At 39.8% G+C, this 17,855-nt stretch overlaps 1 protein-coding gene across 2 annotated transcripts in view; it reads left to right on the plus strand.

The window, feature by feature from the left end:
• The window catches only part of LOC133655381 (myoD family inhibitor domain-containing protein-like), a 110,797-nt gene that overhangs the window by 1,533 nt on the left and 91,409 nt on the right, over window positions 1-17,855 (plus strand). Inside the window, exon 2 of one of the 2 annotated variants that reach the window (XM_062055499.1) lies at window positions 3,000-3,195. In XM_062055499.1, coding sequence (XP_061911483.1) covers window positions 3,045-3,195 — 151 coding nt within the window. In that variant the 5' untranslated portion in view covers window positions 3,000-3,044. Of the gene's footprint in view, window positions 1-2,918; window positions 3,196-17,855 lie in introns of those variants that run through there. The other variant, XM_062055492.1, reaches the window with a different exon arrangement.

Consider the following 17,855-nt stretch of genomic DNA (forward strand, 5'->3'; position numbering starts at 1 on the left):
TTCGCTTTCCCATCTGTTCCTGACACATCGGGTTGGCTGCTCTGAAAACAAACCCCGCCCACTCTGCTTTGTTCCTGGTCTGAGCTGCTGTGACGTAGATTACCGTAATGACGCTCAACAGCGAAGATTTCAACCATTGAAATACTTTCTATAGTTCAAGACTTACAGTCATTTAAAAATAGCACTGCACATCATAATGGCGGCTACAGTTTTGATGTTAAAGGTCTAAAAAAAATTTGTGTAGAATGTCCGGCGCCGGATTGAAAATCTTAATGGGCCGCATGTGACCCAAGGGCCGTATTTTGCCCAGGACTGCTATAAACCTTGATTAACCTAAAATGCATGGCTGGTTGTTTGTTTAATACCAGGGTTGTCCAAACTGTTGACTTGGGGGACGCAGTGGGCCAAAAAAAAGTTTGGCCAGCGGCCGAAAGACGACTGCATGTAAAGTAACAATTTATATATAGCTTATTCATATTTATGTGTACATATTATATTAACATAATGGTATATAATTAATATAATTGGATATTAAGAATATGTGAAAGTTCGACTCCTACCTTTTTTACTTCCGTGATGACCTCCTTAAAGTTTTGTAATCAATTAGAAATATCAAGCAGCTAAAATGCACAAAACATGGATACATGTGGAGAGAGTGTTTTGCATTTTCCCATCATGCCTTGTAATGGATTTAAAAGGGTGTAATTTTGAATTATTTATGGTGGTCGGACGTTTTTTTATAATATCCACAAAGTTCAGTGAACATGTTGTTATGTGTGTTGACTTTTTGTGTTGGTTATGTTGTTTATTATTATTTTTTTACGCCATGAGTAGGGAAGGTTGTTTGGGTTGTGTCATATAGGTAAATACTGTGCTGTAGCCATTCAAAGCTCAATTCATAGTCATTGTCCGTGTATACTCACGTTGTCCACATGAAGGAGGAAATTCTGCAGCAATCAGACTGTCAGACATTTAAAATGAATTTGAAAACACCCCGCGGGCCAGATTCCTCATTATAGTCATGACGTCTCGCGGGCCGAACCAAATCACACCGAATCATACTTATCAAATAATCTCACTTTTCAGCATTTGGACATTATTTTATAATATCCACAAAATTCAGTGAGCATGTCGTGTTATATGTGTTTACTTTTTGTGCTGGTTATGTTTTTTTTGTTTTTTTGCTGACTAGACCCGCTCATCGGCAGTGCGCCTTATAATCCGGTGCACCCTATGGTCTTGAAAATAAGATACTCAAAATAATAGTAATAGACGACGAGATATACTCATCATACTTTAACATCTCTGACATGTAAATGCTGCCTTTTTGCTAGGTCAGCAATACAAATGAAAATCTCTTCTAATTGACTTATTTTTTACTTATTCAGATGAATAAAGATTAAATTAATATATAAATACTTGTAAACTCGGAAGTGTGTTGCTAAATGTTGATATTTACACGCAAATCGCTGGAGGGACTGTAAATTGGTGGAAGAATGTAAAATATATGAAACATGTTTTTGACGTTAGCATTCTCTTCTTATAGTCTTCCTGTCTTGAGTGCCACAAAAAGCCAAAAAAAAGGCCACACATTAACAGTGAATTATTTGATGCTCAGTAAAACTGTCTGATGTGATTTACCGACACATGGTGACGTAATACATGACAGCGGCTTGAACTCATTGACATTTTCTGTGACTTAATTTATTTACCAAAAATTGTGTTTGAATGTTTTGGGATGGGGTTGTTGTCATGTGTTCAGTTTTTAAAGATATATTTGAAGTCATTTCCAGCTTTAAAATGAAAACCGTATATTCTAACGTTTTTAGGAATAATTCTGCCTGATCCCACCTAGCACCACACATTACCTAGGACAAGGGTCTGCAATCCAAAATGTTGAAAGAGCCATATTGGACCAAAAATTTAAAAAAAAAATCTACCTCAAGCCGCAAAAAATTAAAAGCCTTATATAAGTGTTATAATAGAATAGAATAGAATATATCTTTATTGTCATTGTGCATTGTACAACGAAATTGTAAGCAAAACTAATGAAGGCATGAAGGCAACACATGATGTAAGTGTCTGTATTAGCTATATTAGCCTACTATCAAAGGCTGACGTGAATCTTTGAAGACATAAATGTTGTATTTTAATTTTTATTCCACACATTTTTGCAACTTTGGAAATCCTTACTAAAATGGAGGCTTCTCAGAGGGTGAGATAACTTCTGGAAATTACTGGCTCAGAATGGCCAAAAGTATGGATGTGTGTGTGTCCAAGTTTAAGGAAACGGCAGGCTGTCTTATTCTAATGGATTTATTACAATCTTTGCAAGCTGGGTAACATTTGCTGTGGTCTGGAACAACATGGCACACAAACAACTATGAGAAATGCAGCCAATATTACATACAAATAATGTGTCATCAGACATGCACGTATAATTGAAATACACAGAGGACATAAGTAAAGGAAATAAAAAATATACCTACACATGAAACATAATGACGCAATATGTACATACAGCCAGCCTAAATAGCATGTTAGCACCGATTAGCTTGCAGTCATGCACTGACCAAATATGCCTGATAAGCACTCCAGCATATCAATAAAATCAACAAAGCTCACCTTTGTGCATTCACGCACAGCATAAAACTGTTGGTGGACTAAATTAATCGAAGAAAGTTGTACAGGTAAACAAACTATGATGAGTTCAAGGATCGCTGAAAATAGTAGGACAAAACGGTGCTTTCCAAATGCTCTCATCAGTGAAGCATGTGTGACATAAACAATTGGATTTCTAACAATTAGGAAGGTTTGTGTCATGTTTGTTCTCCTACAGAAAATATATTAAAACAAAAAATATATTTTTTTCTTCATTTTTTTCCATTTTCAACCCTAACCACTAGGGCAGCGCTAGACCTAGGACAATAAAATCCTGTCGTTAGTACACACATCACATTCATATGATCTGTAATAAATGTGTCTGTCTTTTCCCTCAGGCGAGCGCCTCGGCCTCTCCACCACCCCCGAAAAGAGCCAGGCCTATGTCCATGGATGAGGAGAGGAGTGTTCCTGACATCCTCCCAAAGCCACCTGATGATGGAGACCCCAGTCCAACGGCCCCCCGACCCACTTTACACGTAAACGCTACCATAGAGACGGAAAATAGCAGCCTGATCCCAACAACAAGTCGAGGTAAGATAAAGGGATTCCATTTTTCTTGCTGTTCTGTCTCCCGATGATTCTGTGGATGTCTTGTAAAAGCAGCAGGAGAAGGATTCACAACCTCTTTAATGAGTGTCACCAGTGAAGAAATACATTTTTAGTGGCAAGTGTTGCACATGTGAATGATGTGGGGCCAGAAATCGAACATACTGGTGTATAAATTACCGTATTTTTCCGACTATAAGCCGCACTTAAAATATATAATTTTCTCAAAAATGGACAGTGCGTCTTACAACCTGGTGCGCCTTATGTACGTATTAATTCTGGTTTTGCTTACCATTCTCAAAGCAATTTTATTTGGTGCATGGTGTAATGATAAGTGTGGCCAGCAGATGTCAGTCACACATAAGAGATCAAGTGGACTGCAGGTTGACGCCTGTTCAATTAATGACGCTAGCAAGTTCCCGTAAGCAAGCAACACCGAAACTTTGATGTTTCATTGAGAATATAAAACATTACACACAGCGCTAAAAAAATCTGTCAGAATGTTTTAGTACGACTTTGGTAAGCTGCAAAGCTGCACCGCTTGATGGAATGCGGAGCATTACGGCGACCATAGTCAGACGTACTGTGCTTTAACATACGGTATTATTATGGTGTGTGTGTAAGGACCGCAAAAAGGCACCTATTAGGAGACATATTATCTGGCATTGCTTGTTTCGCAAGATTTTGCATACCTGCTGATGTGTATTTGGCATCTGCATAAGTCCCGAAAATGTGCGTGTGTACGCCATTGTAGTCAATAATCTCCTTCTTTTTGTCTATCCTCTAATTGTGGGGCATTCATCCTCCGCTGTTGCCATTTCTAATACAAAGTAGCATACAGTTCTAACTTATATCTGTCAGTAAACTCGCTATGGAAGCGCTAAAAACTATCGGTACCACAAAGATGACGTGGAGAAGATGCTGTCGAAGTGGAGGCACGTAAATAACGGCGCATCCTAAAGAGATGGTCAGAAAGCGGCTTGAAACGTAATCTATGCAACATTTTGACCAAAGACCCACCAATACATGTTATGTAGACCACAAGGAAGTGGGAAAAAAATCATAATAGGACCTTTTAATGTTCCTTGTTACCCGGTGCGCTTTCCGTATGAAAATAGACCTGAATATACTGGCTCATCGGCAGTGCGCCTTATAACCCGGTGCACCCTATGGTCTGAAAAATACAGGAAATTATTGTTTTGTGGTGGTGGGAGAGGCCATTGTTGTGAACTGGCAGCCATGTTTCTGCCATGGACTTTGAGTGATCGGTATGAAGATATTATTTATTATTATTATTATTATTATTATGTCAGTTGTACACATATCTTATAAGTTGTAGTTCACATAATACAAATACGGACACTGTACTTCTGTGGGCTTGGGACAAGAACTGGACGTTGTGGCCCTGGCCAGGAATGCCATACCGTATATACATAGACTTGTATTTTGTTAAAAAAGTCATATTTCCTCATCTGTATTTGGTGCTCATATTAAATTAAGTTATTGACCTTGTGCAGTGTGACGGCTCAAGATGAATTCAGCTCAGTGAAACACAGATGATCAGCAATGAGTCTCTTGGGAATGTGTGGGTGAACTCATGACCTTCCCTCTTTGTGTGATTTGGTCATGGGGAAGAGTGGTGGGCAGATCGCGGACCATCTCACACCTAAATGACTTCCCCAGGATTGAAAGCAGGTCCTACGCTCAGTAGGTGGTATTTTCGGTTAAAGTCCGTACTACGAGTCGCTACTTTCTTTTACTACACTTTGAACCCTGCGACCTAATTTACGGGATTTTTCTTCGTTGACGGCAATAATGAAAATAATAATAAAAATAAACAACACAAGCAAAAAACACTTAAGAGGGTGTTTTGTTTGTGAAATGGTGCCATCTTTTGGACGAATTCGCTCACTGCAGGTGCTGCAGTGACCTTCCAATTATTGGTAGTGCGTTTTTTTATTAAATGTTTTATGCTATTCAGTCTTCTAGCCGTCTATAACTTTTTACTCGTACAGATTCTTCACTCATCACTCCAAGCAACGTTTATAAGTGTTACAATATAACTAAAACAATGCTTACTTATCAATCAATCAATCACTCAATCAATCAAAGTTTATTTATATATCCCTTAAAGGCCTACTGAAACCCACTACTACCGACCACGCAGTCTGATAGTTTATATATCAATGATGAAATCTTAACATTGCAACATGCCAATACGGCCGGGTTAACTTATAAAGTGCAATTTTAAATTTCCCGGAAAACTTCCGGTTGAAAACGTCTAGGTATGATGACGTTTGCGCGTGACGTCAAGGGTTGAAGCGGAAGTATTCGGACACCATTGTATCCCAATACAAACAGCTCTGTTTTCATCTCAAAATTCCACAGTATTCTGGACATCTGTGGTGGTGAATCTTTTGCAATTTGTTTAATGAACAATGGAGACAACAAAGAAGAAAGCTGTAAGTGGGATCGGTGTATTAGCGGCTGGCTACAGCAACACAACCAGGAGGACTTTGAGTTGATAGCAGACGCGCTACCGTGACTACAGCTTTGGCTTCCAAACATTTGATCGCTTGCCCGTGCGTGCGTGTCGCTATGTGCATGTCACGTACGTAACTTTGGGGAAATGCATGTTTCTTGCCGACTCTGATGGCGGCCGGGGTGTCGTCGAAAGCTACAACGCCCGCCGCCGCACCGCTGTCCTCACCTTGACTTCCTCCGTCTCCGGGCCGCCGACCGCATCGATGATCGGGTGAAGTCCTTCGTCGCGCCGTCGATCGCTGGAACGCAGGTGAGCACGGGTGGTGATGAGCAGATGAGGGCTGGCGTAGGTGGAGAGCTAATGTTTTTAGCATAGCTCTGTCGAGGTCCCGTCGCTAAGTTAGCTTTAATGGCGTCGTTAGCAACAGCATTGCTAGGCTTCGCCAGGCGGTACAGCATTAACCGTGTGTGTGGTTACAGGTCCAGAGTTTGGTAGTATTGTTGATCTTCTGTCTATCCTTCCAGTCAGGGGCTTATTTCTTTTGTTTCTATCTGCATTTAAGCACGATGCTATCACGTTAGCTCCGTAGCTAAAGTGCTTCACCGATGTATTGTTGTGGAGATAAAAGTCACTGTGAATGTCCATTTCGCGTTTTCGACTCTCATTTTCAAGAGGATATAGTATCCGAGGTGGTTTAAAATACAAATCCGTGATCCACAATAGAAAAAGGAGAGAGTGTTGAATCCAATGATCCTTTGTACCTAAGTTACGGTCAGAGCGAAAAAAGATACGTCCTGCACTGCACTCTAATCCTTCACTCTTACGTTCCTCATCCACGAATCTTTCATCCTGGCTCAAATTAATGGGGAAATCGTCGCTTTCTCGGTCCGAATCGCTCTCGCTGCATTGAAAACAATGGGGTAATGTGAAGAGCCCTTCAACCTGCGACGTCACGCTACTTCCGGTACAGGCATGGCTTTTTTTATCAGCGACCAAAAGTTGCGAACTTTATCGTCCATGTTCTCTACTAAATCCTTTCAGCAAAAATATGTCAATATCGCGAAATGATCAAGTATGACACATAGAATGGATCTGCTATCCCCGTTTAAATAAAAACATTTAATTTCAGTAGGCATTTAATCACAAGTGTCTCAAAGGGCTGCACAAGCCACATCGACATCAGATCCCACATCAGGGCAAAAAAAATCTCAACCCTTTGGGCGTAATGAGAAACCTTGGAGGGGACCGGGGCAATGGATGCCGAGTGGACACGGTTCATAAAACCGTCCCATGTGTGATGTCTGTAGGACTGTTTTCATACATGTTTGTACGTGCTATTGTAATGTAATGACGCTTGTGCCGTTAGCATTAGCTAACATGCCAGCACGTTTACAAGTGTCTGTGTAGTATTATCAACTTTTAATGGCATTCTTTTTGTATTGTTTCATTTTTCACAAATTCCTCAGTAAATTCACCAAAACGTCACCGTGGAGTTATTGAGTCTGTTTCGCTGATTTGAGAGCTAGCTTGCGCAACTAGGGGGTCCATGACGATGACGTCTGTTTTGTTTGATCATCCGTTTTACTGCCGCGTTACAGACACCAATTGGAAACAATTAAGGTATGTAAATAAACATTTGCAGAATAAAATAACTAATTTCACAACATGCATATCTGCGGCTTATAGTCCAGTGCGGCTAATATATGGAAAAAAACATTTCTTCAAAAATTTAGTGGGTGCGTCTCTAAAGTCCGGAAAATACGGTACGTTCCATGTGCCATGTTGTCAAGCTCTAACAAAACCTTTGTTGTGGTTACCGTGTTGCATTTGCCACTCATGTGTTGGCTACTCTTTGCCACATCTCATTTTACAATTTTGGGATTAAGAACGACTTCGGCTGCAATGATCATACCTCAGGGAAGCCGTTTTTGAGGGATCAAAAAGCAGGACGATGCCTCAACATGTTTTTGTGGCTCTACCTGTGCAAACCCCGCAGGGATCCTTCACAAAGTTAAAGTTCCCCTGCCCATCAGCCTGACTGGTTGTGTGCGTGCGTCAAGGCCAGGATGGTGAGCCAGGAAGGTGAGCCAGGGTGGTGCGAGGACCATTGGTCAGTCTCCTGGGTGAGGCCAACAAGGCACCGCTTTCAGTGCAACACTTCAACCCCCCCTCCTCCGGCAGCAGTGCGGGGCAACACAACACGCATAACGAGAGCGAAAAACACATCTGACGGCACTTACAAGCATCGACCAGATATTTGCATTGCCAGCGCACACATTAGAAGTGTTTTCTGTCGCCGTTTGCCCGAACAGCCCGTGACAGCGTGTCTCTTTGACTTCCTAAGAACTTGTGCAAGACTTCACTCACTGCCATGATGTCATGCTCAAAAACGCAAATAGGACACAAAGAATCAGTCTATGTTGTTTAAGCTGAGCTGTCAGCATTTTTGCAAACATGCATTTGGATTCTATAATGAAGTCTGTGTTGGCATGTCTTTAACGTGGGGTTCTTCTAATGGCCTGCCGGGGTGACTGGACGGGAGAGAAAATGTGTTTCTCTCTCCTGTGTCATGTACTACAAAAGTGATTGTTTTTATGAACTAATGTTGGCTCCGTGGAACTAACAACAAAACTGGATTAGCTGGAGAATGCTTTTGGTTAACTCCGAGACACTAACAGCTCCAACGTCTTGTCAAGAGGGATTAATCCCTTTTGAAAAGCAACTAATCGCAGCTTGACATAGGTTATTATTATAATGTTTTGGCAGAAATAGCGATACTGGATGAAATCCATCTCCAGTTGAAGCAGTTAACTGAAGAATGCAAAGCAGAAAACATCTACGTACTATAAATTTAGTCCTGCATTAGCTGTATTGGGAATTGATCGAAAAAAAATTCAGATTTTGGGCATCCACAATCCTTATGTAAGACAAAAACACACATCTTTCCTGTTTTTGTGAGCTATAGATAGTGAAAACCTGCTAGCACGAGGCAGCTAACAATTAGAGGTGTAACGGTACGTGTATTTGTATTGAACCGTTTCGGTACGGGGATTTCGGTTCGGTTCGGAGGTGTACCGAATGAGTACACATGCTAGCAGCGACCGGGTTAGGACAACATGTAAAAGCCAGAGCTGGAAGATCCTCTTGCCTTGTTAAGATCTCCCGTTTGAGAACACTTTGGCTGCGCGATACAACAATGGAGGACGGAGGTTTGCCGACATTGTTCAGCAGCTGCTTCTGACAACACTTCAAACATGTGTTGCACCTTTCCTGCTTCCGGCTTCCAGACCGTAGTCGAGGAGCGCAGGGGAGACACTCTTCCAGGGCCGATGTATTCTCGGGGGCAACACCCTTCACTCTACCCGGCAATGGGTCTCCACAGCTCCGGACTCCAGGGTAAATGACGAGTCTGGCGATTAGTTGCAAATCGTGGCTTTATTGAGGTCTTGCACACAGCCAATCCAACAAAACACTAGCCACTCCCCGCACTCACCGCTACCACTCCCTCACCTCGCTCGCCCACACACTCACCTCACACGCTGTCACATATTAAAGGGCAACACACACACATACGCTACTTTCATAACACATGCTAACCCATTTGAAGTGTCACCACCGCATTCAAGCAGCCTCTCCTCTGCGAGTCAGGCAGGGCTAAAGCAATAACAAATGTTTTTATAGCAGCAGATATAAGTCCATATTGCATTAAAAATTAGATTTTGACCCACTTCTATGGTGGAAGAACAATGAGCCCATATATCCTCGTCCTGCAAGTTAGCCAGGCTGGGGGGGGGGGAAGAAAAGTTAATCTGAGGCTGAGTTGACTTGAAACTGTTTAATGTTGCACTTTTTATATGTAGAAGAAAAGTTTTGTCATTTTATTTAATCTGAGCAACAACTTGAGGCAGTTTAATGTTGATTAACGTGGACCCCGACTTAAACAAGTTGAAAAACGTATTCGGGTGTTACCATTTAGTGGTCAATTGTACGGAATATGTACTGTACTGTGCAATCTACTTATAAAAGTCTCAATCAATCAATCAATCAATCAATCAATCAATCAATCAATCAATCAATCAAAAAAAGCACTTTATATGTAGAAATGTTTTGTTAAGAAACCATTCTGAGCCTTATCTTATTTAGTTTTTATTTTATATATGTTGGCCACATTAACATTGGCAATGGACCCTCTGTGTATATGTATGCTATGCCATTGTTTACAAATTTGGTAATTAAATAACCAAATAATTTATATTTTGTTGTTTTCTTACTATACCGGAAATGAACCAAACCGTGACCTCTAAACCGAGGTACGTACCGAACCGAAATTTTTGTGTACCGTTACACCCCTACTAACAATATAGCTAATGTGGATTCACCTATTTCGCCTATAAGTCTTTCTAAAAAAATATCCAGAAACTGCAAACAACTCCCCATATACATCCTGCATATTTACCAAGTTATAGCAACATTTTTATTTTAGGAGCTAACAGATAAGGAAGATGTTATCATTCATTATCAGGGCATTGAATCGATCGCAACTGGACTGTTTGGTTTGGTTCCGTCTCTCATCCAAATAGGCTTCATCAGCGGTCCCTACCCTCTTGTTGCAAGTCTTGTGGTTTCTGTGTAAAATGTTTGTGTGCTTATCGGCTATTGAGTTTTTGCCTGCGTACAATATCACAACAAATGGCAATCATAGGGTTATTGTCAGTACTACCAGAAAACAAAGACTAAAACAAACTACAACCAACACTAGCAATTTTTATACTGGTGTAAATAAGTAGAGCCATGAATTGATTTACGTGGACCCCGACTTAAACAAGTTGAAAAACTTATGCGGGTGTTCCCATTTAGTGGTCAATTGTACGGAATATGTACTGAACTGAGCAATCTACTAATAAAAAGTTTCAGCATGCTTAGCAGCCTAATGTATGCCCAAAACTAAAGAGGAGACATTTTACCAAGGTATGCCAATAGGCTACTGTTTCAAACCTTTCAGATTGCCATATAACTTGGTACATGTAGTCCACAATATGTAAACACGAATGAGGAATTATTTTATCATGCGATTTGGCCGTCTCCATACGTTTCACATTGCCATGATGACAGCCGTGCTAATGTTGGAACCCATTTCCTCAGCGTATCAGCATGTACAGACGGAAATAGGCACTGACACGACCCATATCCACATAGGTTTTATTTGTCGAAAATATATTTTGCGCTGTCAGTTCGAATACACATCGACATACAGGCTAATGGGCATATATTTCCCCCGTTAGCATGTTTGTTGATGTGTCATTGACAGGGCTAGCATGCTGAGCATTACACTAGGAGCGTAGCACATCACACTAAGCATTGGTTGTAGGAACATACTAGCTTTGTTAGACAAGATCATAGACTGTATTGGACAATATAGTCTACATACGAAATGTCCATTTCCATTTATTACAAGTAATAACAAAACATAAATGCCTGACTTACCTGTCAAGGAGGAAATTAGCAAGTTTGGCGTCAGATGAAAAATATCTTCTCCGCCTTCAATCGTCTCCATCTTTCCAAGGCATCCCGATACAAATCCTCGTTTTGTTCCTGGTTTTATTATTAACAAGTTGAGAATCGTAAAGAGGCCTTTTAGATTGACTAAGGTCTGACATGTTTAGTAACTTTACCAGTGGGTGCGTAACTGGCAACCTGGATATGACACACTCAGAGACTTTCGAATTGGTCAAACGTTGGAGGGCGGGGCATCGAAATGAAAATAATAACAGGATTTTGGGGCTGTAAATCTAAAATATTTAAATGAGCATATCCCGACTGAACTGCTGCTATCAGTTATAAAGGTATTGGACAATAACATGATTTATTAATGCCTTTTGACATATCAGGGCCATTTAATGATGACTGACATGAAATTATTACATATGGCTCCTTTAAAAAAAAGCTTTTATTGCATTCCTAAGCTTACTTCTGGACAGGGACACGCGGCTGAACAGAAGAGTGAACGCTGAAGGTGAGCTTGAATTGCTGCAATCAACCGATCAGACTTGACAGGCTATGAAAAACTTTGTGCACTGGGACGTCCTTAGATTGGTTATTTTGATTATCCAGGGTGTCAAACCTGGGTCGGATTATTTCTGATGTTGCATGACTCCAGCCTTCATGACACGATGTCCACTGGGTTTTTACAGATAAACAAAAACGTCATGAACACGTCCATAAACAAACCGGTCGTAGCTTTTTGGACTCTCATCATTTTCTTCAAAGTATAAAAATGGGCTTGGTTGAAAAATTAAATAGTTCACCAAGTCCAGGTATGAAACATCGGGGAAGATGTTGGGATCTGTTCTCCACTCAGACTTCTGGTAGGGATTCCTACATCCAATCACGGCTGTTTGCTCTTCGTACTGAGTAAGGGACCTCTTATCTCGTGACTCGGAGTACTTCTCTATCGTACCATGTTACTTTCCACTGGATAGTTTGGAAATATTGCGAGTAGGGCTACGATGAACAATGAATCTCGATAAACAGTGCCTTCCGGCAATGCATTGTGGGTTACTTTAGCAAAAAAAAAAACAGAAGCCCTCTATACTGTTGTTGTTAACAGAAGTAACGTGAATTTGCTACGTGCTCTGTTGAATCAATGTGTCCAAGAAAGAAGTTACGGTAATGATTAAAATGATCAAAATACTCTAAAGTATTCAATTTTTTCATGAATATGCCGATTATTTCATAGTTGTATGCCGGTCAATACATGTATATAAAACATTATTGGAGGTTTTTCAATGTTTTCAGTGGGCTTTATAGGCTAAACAGGGGAATCTCCAATACCTGCATTGTTAGCCGCCTTGTGCTAGCAGTTTTTCACTACCTACAACGCACAGAAAAGGGAAAGGGCTGTGTTCTTTTCTCACACAAGGATGGAAGATGATATCCTCGAGTAGACACAGACCTCGCACAACAGTCTAGAGAGATATACCGTCTATTGTATCAGTATTAGAAAGCATTTATCTATTCGTTTCCCGATAATTCCTGCTGTTGGTAAGTGAAGCTCCAAGGCCACAGAATGGTGCTGTGTTTTGACAGATGTGTTTTCCTCGCTGTTGGGAATGCTTCTGTCTCTCTACGACATAAAGATGCAATGAGGCTATCTGTTTATGTAGGAAACCCTACGCTCCATATGCTAAGTCCTCATTCTATTTCACCACTGGCATCTGCCAGGTTTTTTTCAATTCCTTTTATTCTGTGTTTTTGACCCACTTCTCTCTGGGTTTTTTTTCAAATCTTGCTTTCTGTCACAGTCCGTGTCTGGGCAGACTAATTATTTTATATTAATGTAAATAATGATTGTGACATTACAGAGTGACGGGTCCACAACCTATTTTTCACCAGGGACCAGTTTAATGTATGTATTATTTTCACGGACCGGCTTTCCACGTGTATCAAAAAAAAAAAAGCAAAAAAAAGCGCATGGTCCCCGGCACATTGGTCCACGGCACATTGATGGCATATACTCTATACCAGTGTTTCTTAACCATTGGGCCGGGGCCCAATGTTGAGCAGCGAGCGCCCCCTAGAATGTAATATATCTGTTTTTTCAGCTGTGGTCCGTATAGGCCGCAGCGGTACTCAGTTGTAATACACTTTTTCACCACTTATGGCAGTAATGACAATATAAAACAAACAGAAGAAGTCTGCCGCAAATGTCATAGAGAAATTTCTTAAGCGCAAAAATTATGACTACATTTGTGAAGCTGTATTTTCATTTGCACTTTAATTTTATCAACAGTTTAGGTAAGAAACATTAATTATTAATTTAGTTTTAATTAGTATTAATTTATTTTAGCACAACATAATACATATTGCATGTAAATGTATTGTTTATTTAGTTAGTACTTCAATTTCTAATCAGCCTGACCTGAGCCCAAGGTTTATTTTTTAAATTAATAATAATCTTTGTGATTCACACATGCAATTATATCATTTAGTTAGATATAATTATTGAATATGATCAAAATCAAGAGTAAGATGACTAATTCAGTGTTAATATTAGAATGGCTGGGCCACTCTGTAGTGGTCAAGTTGGGTCCCGTTTTATATTGTCCATTAATGTGCATTGTCCCTTGTAGGGTTGTACGGTATACCGGTACTAATATAGTACCGCGATAATATACCGCCTCTAAAAAGTACCGGTTACCCCCCGCCTCCACTCTTTTTTTAACAGGCATGACGGCACGTCATCACGTCATGGCATTGTTGGTTTTACGAACAGAGGAGCATGTTCGGCAGCGCACACACGCGGAGTACTTACAAGCAGACACAGTGTGTAGACAGAAAAGGGACAATGAACGCATTTTGGCTTAAAAACTAAAGATAAAGGTGAAGCTATAACACTGAAACGCCCTCAGGAAGAGGTGCTTTAACATCCATCCGCAGTCGGCAGTGTTTTAGCTACTTCTAAATCACTAATCCTCGCCTCCATGGCGACAAATAAAGTAAGTTTCTTACAAGTATCATCCCTGCAGGACAAGGAATAGCTAAACATGCTTCACTACACACCGTAGCTCACCGGCGTCACAATGTAAACAAACGCCATGATTGGATCTACACCTGACATCCACTGCAATGATACCAGGTACAGGAGCGTATCTAATCGATACTACTATGATTACATCGATATTTTTTATAGCCACAAAATATAAAAAAAAAAAAATTGTACACTAAAAATAACCAATGGATTTTACTGTGAAATCTAGGGAGTTTTTTTTTTACAGAATATTACTGTAAGTTGAAAAAAAAACGACCAATAATTGTTTTTTTTACAGCAACATTCTGTCGACTAAGCTGTGAGGTTTTTTTTTTTTTTTTTTTACTGTAATATCCACGGTTGATGATTTTATGGTAAAAAACTGGCAGCTGAGTTTCCAAAATAAAATTAAACAGCGGCACTGTATTTCTATTTACAGCAGGGGTCTCAAACTCAAACTCTTACTTGGGGGCCACTGGATGCAGAAACTGGGTGAGGCTGGGCCGCAAGAAAATATTTCTTAAAAAAATCTAACATGCACTTTTTAATGAATTCACCTTCTTTGAATGGCTATCCCGCCCTAGCAACATACTTGCCACCCTCAGTGTGACCTGTATGGCTGTTAATCAAGTATGTCTTGCAGTCACTTACGTGTGTGTACAGAAGCCAAATACAACATCTGACTGGGCTGGCACGCTGTTTGTACAGGTTGTAGAGGGTGCTAAAGGCAGTGACATCACGGCACGCCCTTAATATTGTTGTTTGGGTGAAGACATTCGAGAGAATGGTTGCCCTGAAATTCGTGAGTCTCCCGGAAAAATTGCGAGGGTTGGCAAGTATGACGCTGTCAAGCGGCATTCATATAAAACTTGCGGGCCACACTAACATTACATTTTCATATTGAGGTGCGGGCCGCAAAATAACGTCTCGCATGCCGCAATTGGCCCACGGGCCGCGTGTCTGAGACCCCTGATTTACAGTAATATGTTGTAAAAATAATAATAATTTAAAAAAACACACACCATATATTTTACAATAAAAGTCTGACAACCAAGCTGCCAGTTTTTTTCTGTAAAAAACAGTGGTAAAATACACAGATTTTTTTTTACTGTTTACGTAATTTTTTTTTTTTTTATATTTAAATTCCCCAGCTAATTAATTAATTATTTACTGTTAAAGGCGACCCTCTAATGACGGTGTGGCCGCAAGGAAAACAAGTTTGACTGGGATGAATAATGCCGTTATTGAATGTAACGTATTTTCTAGAAATACATTATGATTTAATTTGAAGAACGTGGTAGTAATGAACATTTAGGTTACCCACTGTCAGACTTTCTTCATCCCGGTGGGGCACTGCCCCTCTTGGCACTGATGCAAGTGGTCTATAACATCAAAAAATAAGTTTACAGTTCCGTACCAATTAATATCCAAACTTCCAACAAAAATCTAAAATATAAATGGTTGGCTAGTTTGGTTTATATAAAATAAAAAACAGAAATTACTCACAGCCTTGCCCAATACATGCTCAGCAGAGGTAAATCTAATTAAACACATTATGTTTATCTACACTACATAGACATAAGTATCCAAACACACTTCATGATCATGTCCTGAAATGAGGTTTGGACTTTGTTTCTTTAGTTTCCTGTCTTTTGTGTGTCCTGTCCAAAACTCTTGTTTTTGTTTCCACCTCTTGTTTGCCTTCACTGGCTTCCTCACCTGCTCCTCATTGGCACTCAGGAGACACCTGTCCCTGGCTGCCAAACAGGGAGCTCGTCAGTAGGACTTTTACTTCAAGGTGCTGCGTGGCTTTCCTTATGCTTCCTGTGCCCAGTTGCTTTTTTCGCACACTTTCCTGCTGCGTTACTTGTGTGTTTTCCCTAATAAAAGGGACTTTACCTGCACTTTGCTGCTGCCTCTGCATCCTGGGTTCCAGACCAACACAACCGTAACATTCCTTATCAATTAACCAATAGATACAGTTGACAATGCGATAATATGTTGCGATATAATATTCATTTTCAAAGCTTAATTGTGTGAATGGTCCAAAGCTTTCACATATGTTTTTTTTTCTTCTTCTTCTTCTTCTCCAGATTTTGGCACACTCTACCATCCACATTTTCCATCCGATTCAAACTGTTCCAACTTCAAACTGTTCAGCTTATTCTGGAATTGCGGGCTTTCCATTGAAAAATACAAACAATTCCCAGATTTCCCAGAATTTCAGGTTTCCCGGGACATTTTTCTCATTCAAAATGAAATGGCCTTTTTCAAACTTCCACCATTTCCACATTTTTCAGCCGATTCAAACCATTCCACCTTCAACATATTCCACTCATCCTGGACATTCAAACTATCATTTTTCCACGTTCCAAGAAATTCCAGGAATTCAATGAATTCCTGTTTTTTTTAAACCCTTTTTTCTGTTGACGACTCCTTCCACATTTTTCGACCCACTTCAACCGTTCCACCGTCCAAACATTCCTCTTAATCAGGACTAAAAACAAAGTCATTTTTTGAACTGGAAAAATTCCCGGTTTTCTCAAAATACCAGGAATTCTTTATTACCATTTCTCAATTAAAAATGTTACTACTTCAACATTTCTCTACCGATTTGAAAAATTCCAACACCAACCATTTCGACTCATTCAAAACATACAAGTCCTTTAGCTTTTAAAAAGAAATTCCCGCTTTTACTGAATTCCCAGATTTACATGACATTCCAATTGAAATAAATGGGACATTGTTCAAAGTTCCACAATTCCCACATTTTTCATCTGATTCAAACCGTTCCAACTCCAAAACATTCAGCCTGTTCGGGAATTGTGTGCTTTACTGCAACAATTTAAAAAAAATCCAGGATTTCCGACAATTCCTAGTTTTTAGGGACATTTTCCCATTCAAAAGGAATTATCCATTTTTCAAACTTCCACAATTCCCAAATTTTTCAATTGATTCAAACCATTGAATACCTTGTGGTATTGAATGGGTTTGATATGGTTTTTTGATAAATATGGAAATTCAAATTTTCCACGTTCAACACATTTCCAGGAATTCCTGTTTTTTTCTAACCTTATTTCCAATCTTTTTTAGTGCGATGATTCCTTTCACATTTTTCAACCCATTCCAACCGTTCCACTGTCAAAACATTCCTCTTAGTCAGGACAAAAAAAACAAGTTGGTTTAAGGACTTAAAAAATTCCCGGTTTTCCCGAAATTCCTTAATAACATTTTTCAATTAAAAACTGTTACTACTTCAACATTTCTTGCCCGATTTAAACAATTCCAATACCAACCAATTCAGCTCATTCAGGACATTCATGCTCCTAATCATTTTTTTTAAATCCCGCTTTTTCCAAAATTCCCAAATTTGCAGGAAGTTCCCATTGAAATGAATGGTACATTTTTCCAAGTTGCACAATTCCCACATTTTTAAACCTATTCAAACCATTCCAATATCAACACATTTCACTCATCCTGGACATTCAAACTAACACTTTCCCAAGTTCCAAACCAAATTCCGGTTTTCCTGGAAATTCTAACTTTTCAACATTCAAACTATTCCAACATTTAAACTTTTCTTACATTCTGTCAGCATTTCAGTTCAACTTCAGCATTGGACCATTCACACGT

The sequence above is a fragment of the Entelurus aequoreus genome, linkage group LG01, assembly GCF_033978785.1.
Source record: "Entelurus aequoreus isolate RoL-2023_Sb linkage group LG01, RoL_Eaeq_v1.1, whole genome shotgun sequence".
NCBI lineage: Eukaryota > Metazoa > Chordata > Actinopteri > Syngnathiformes > Syngnathidae > Entelurus > Entelurus aequoreus.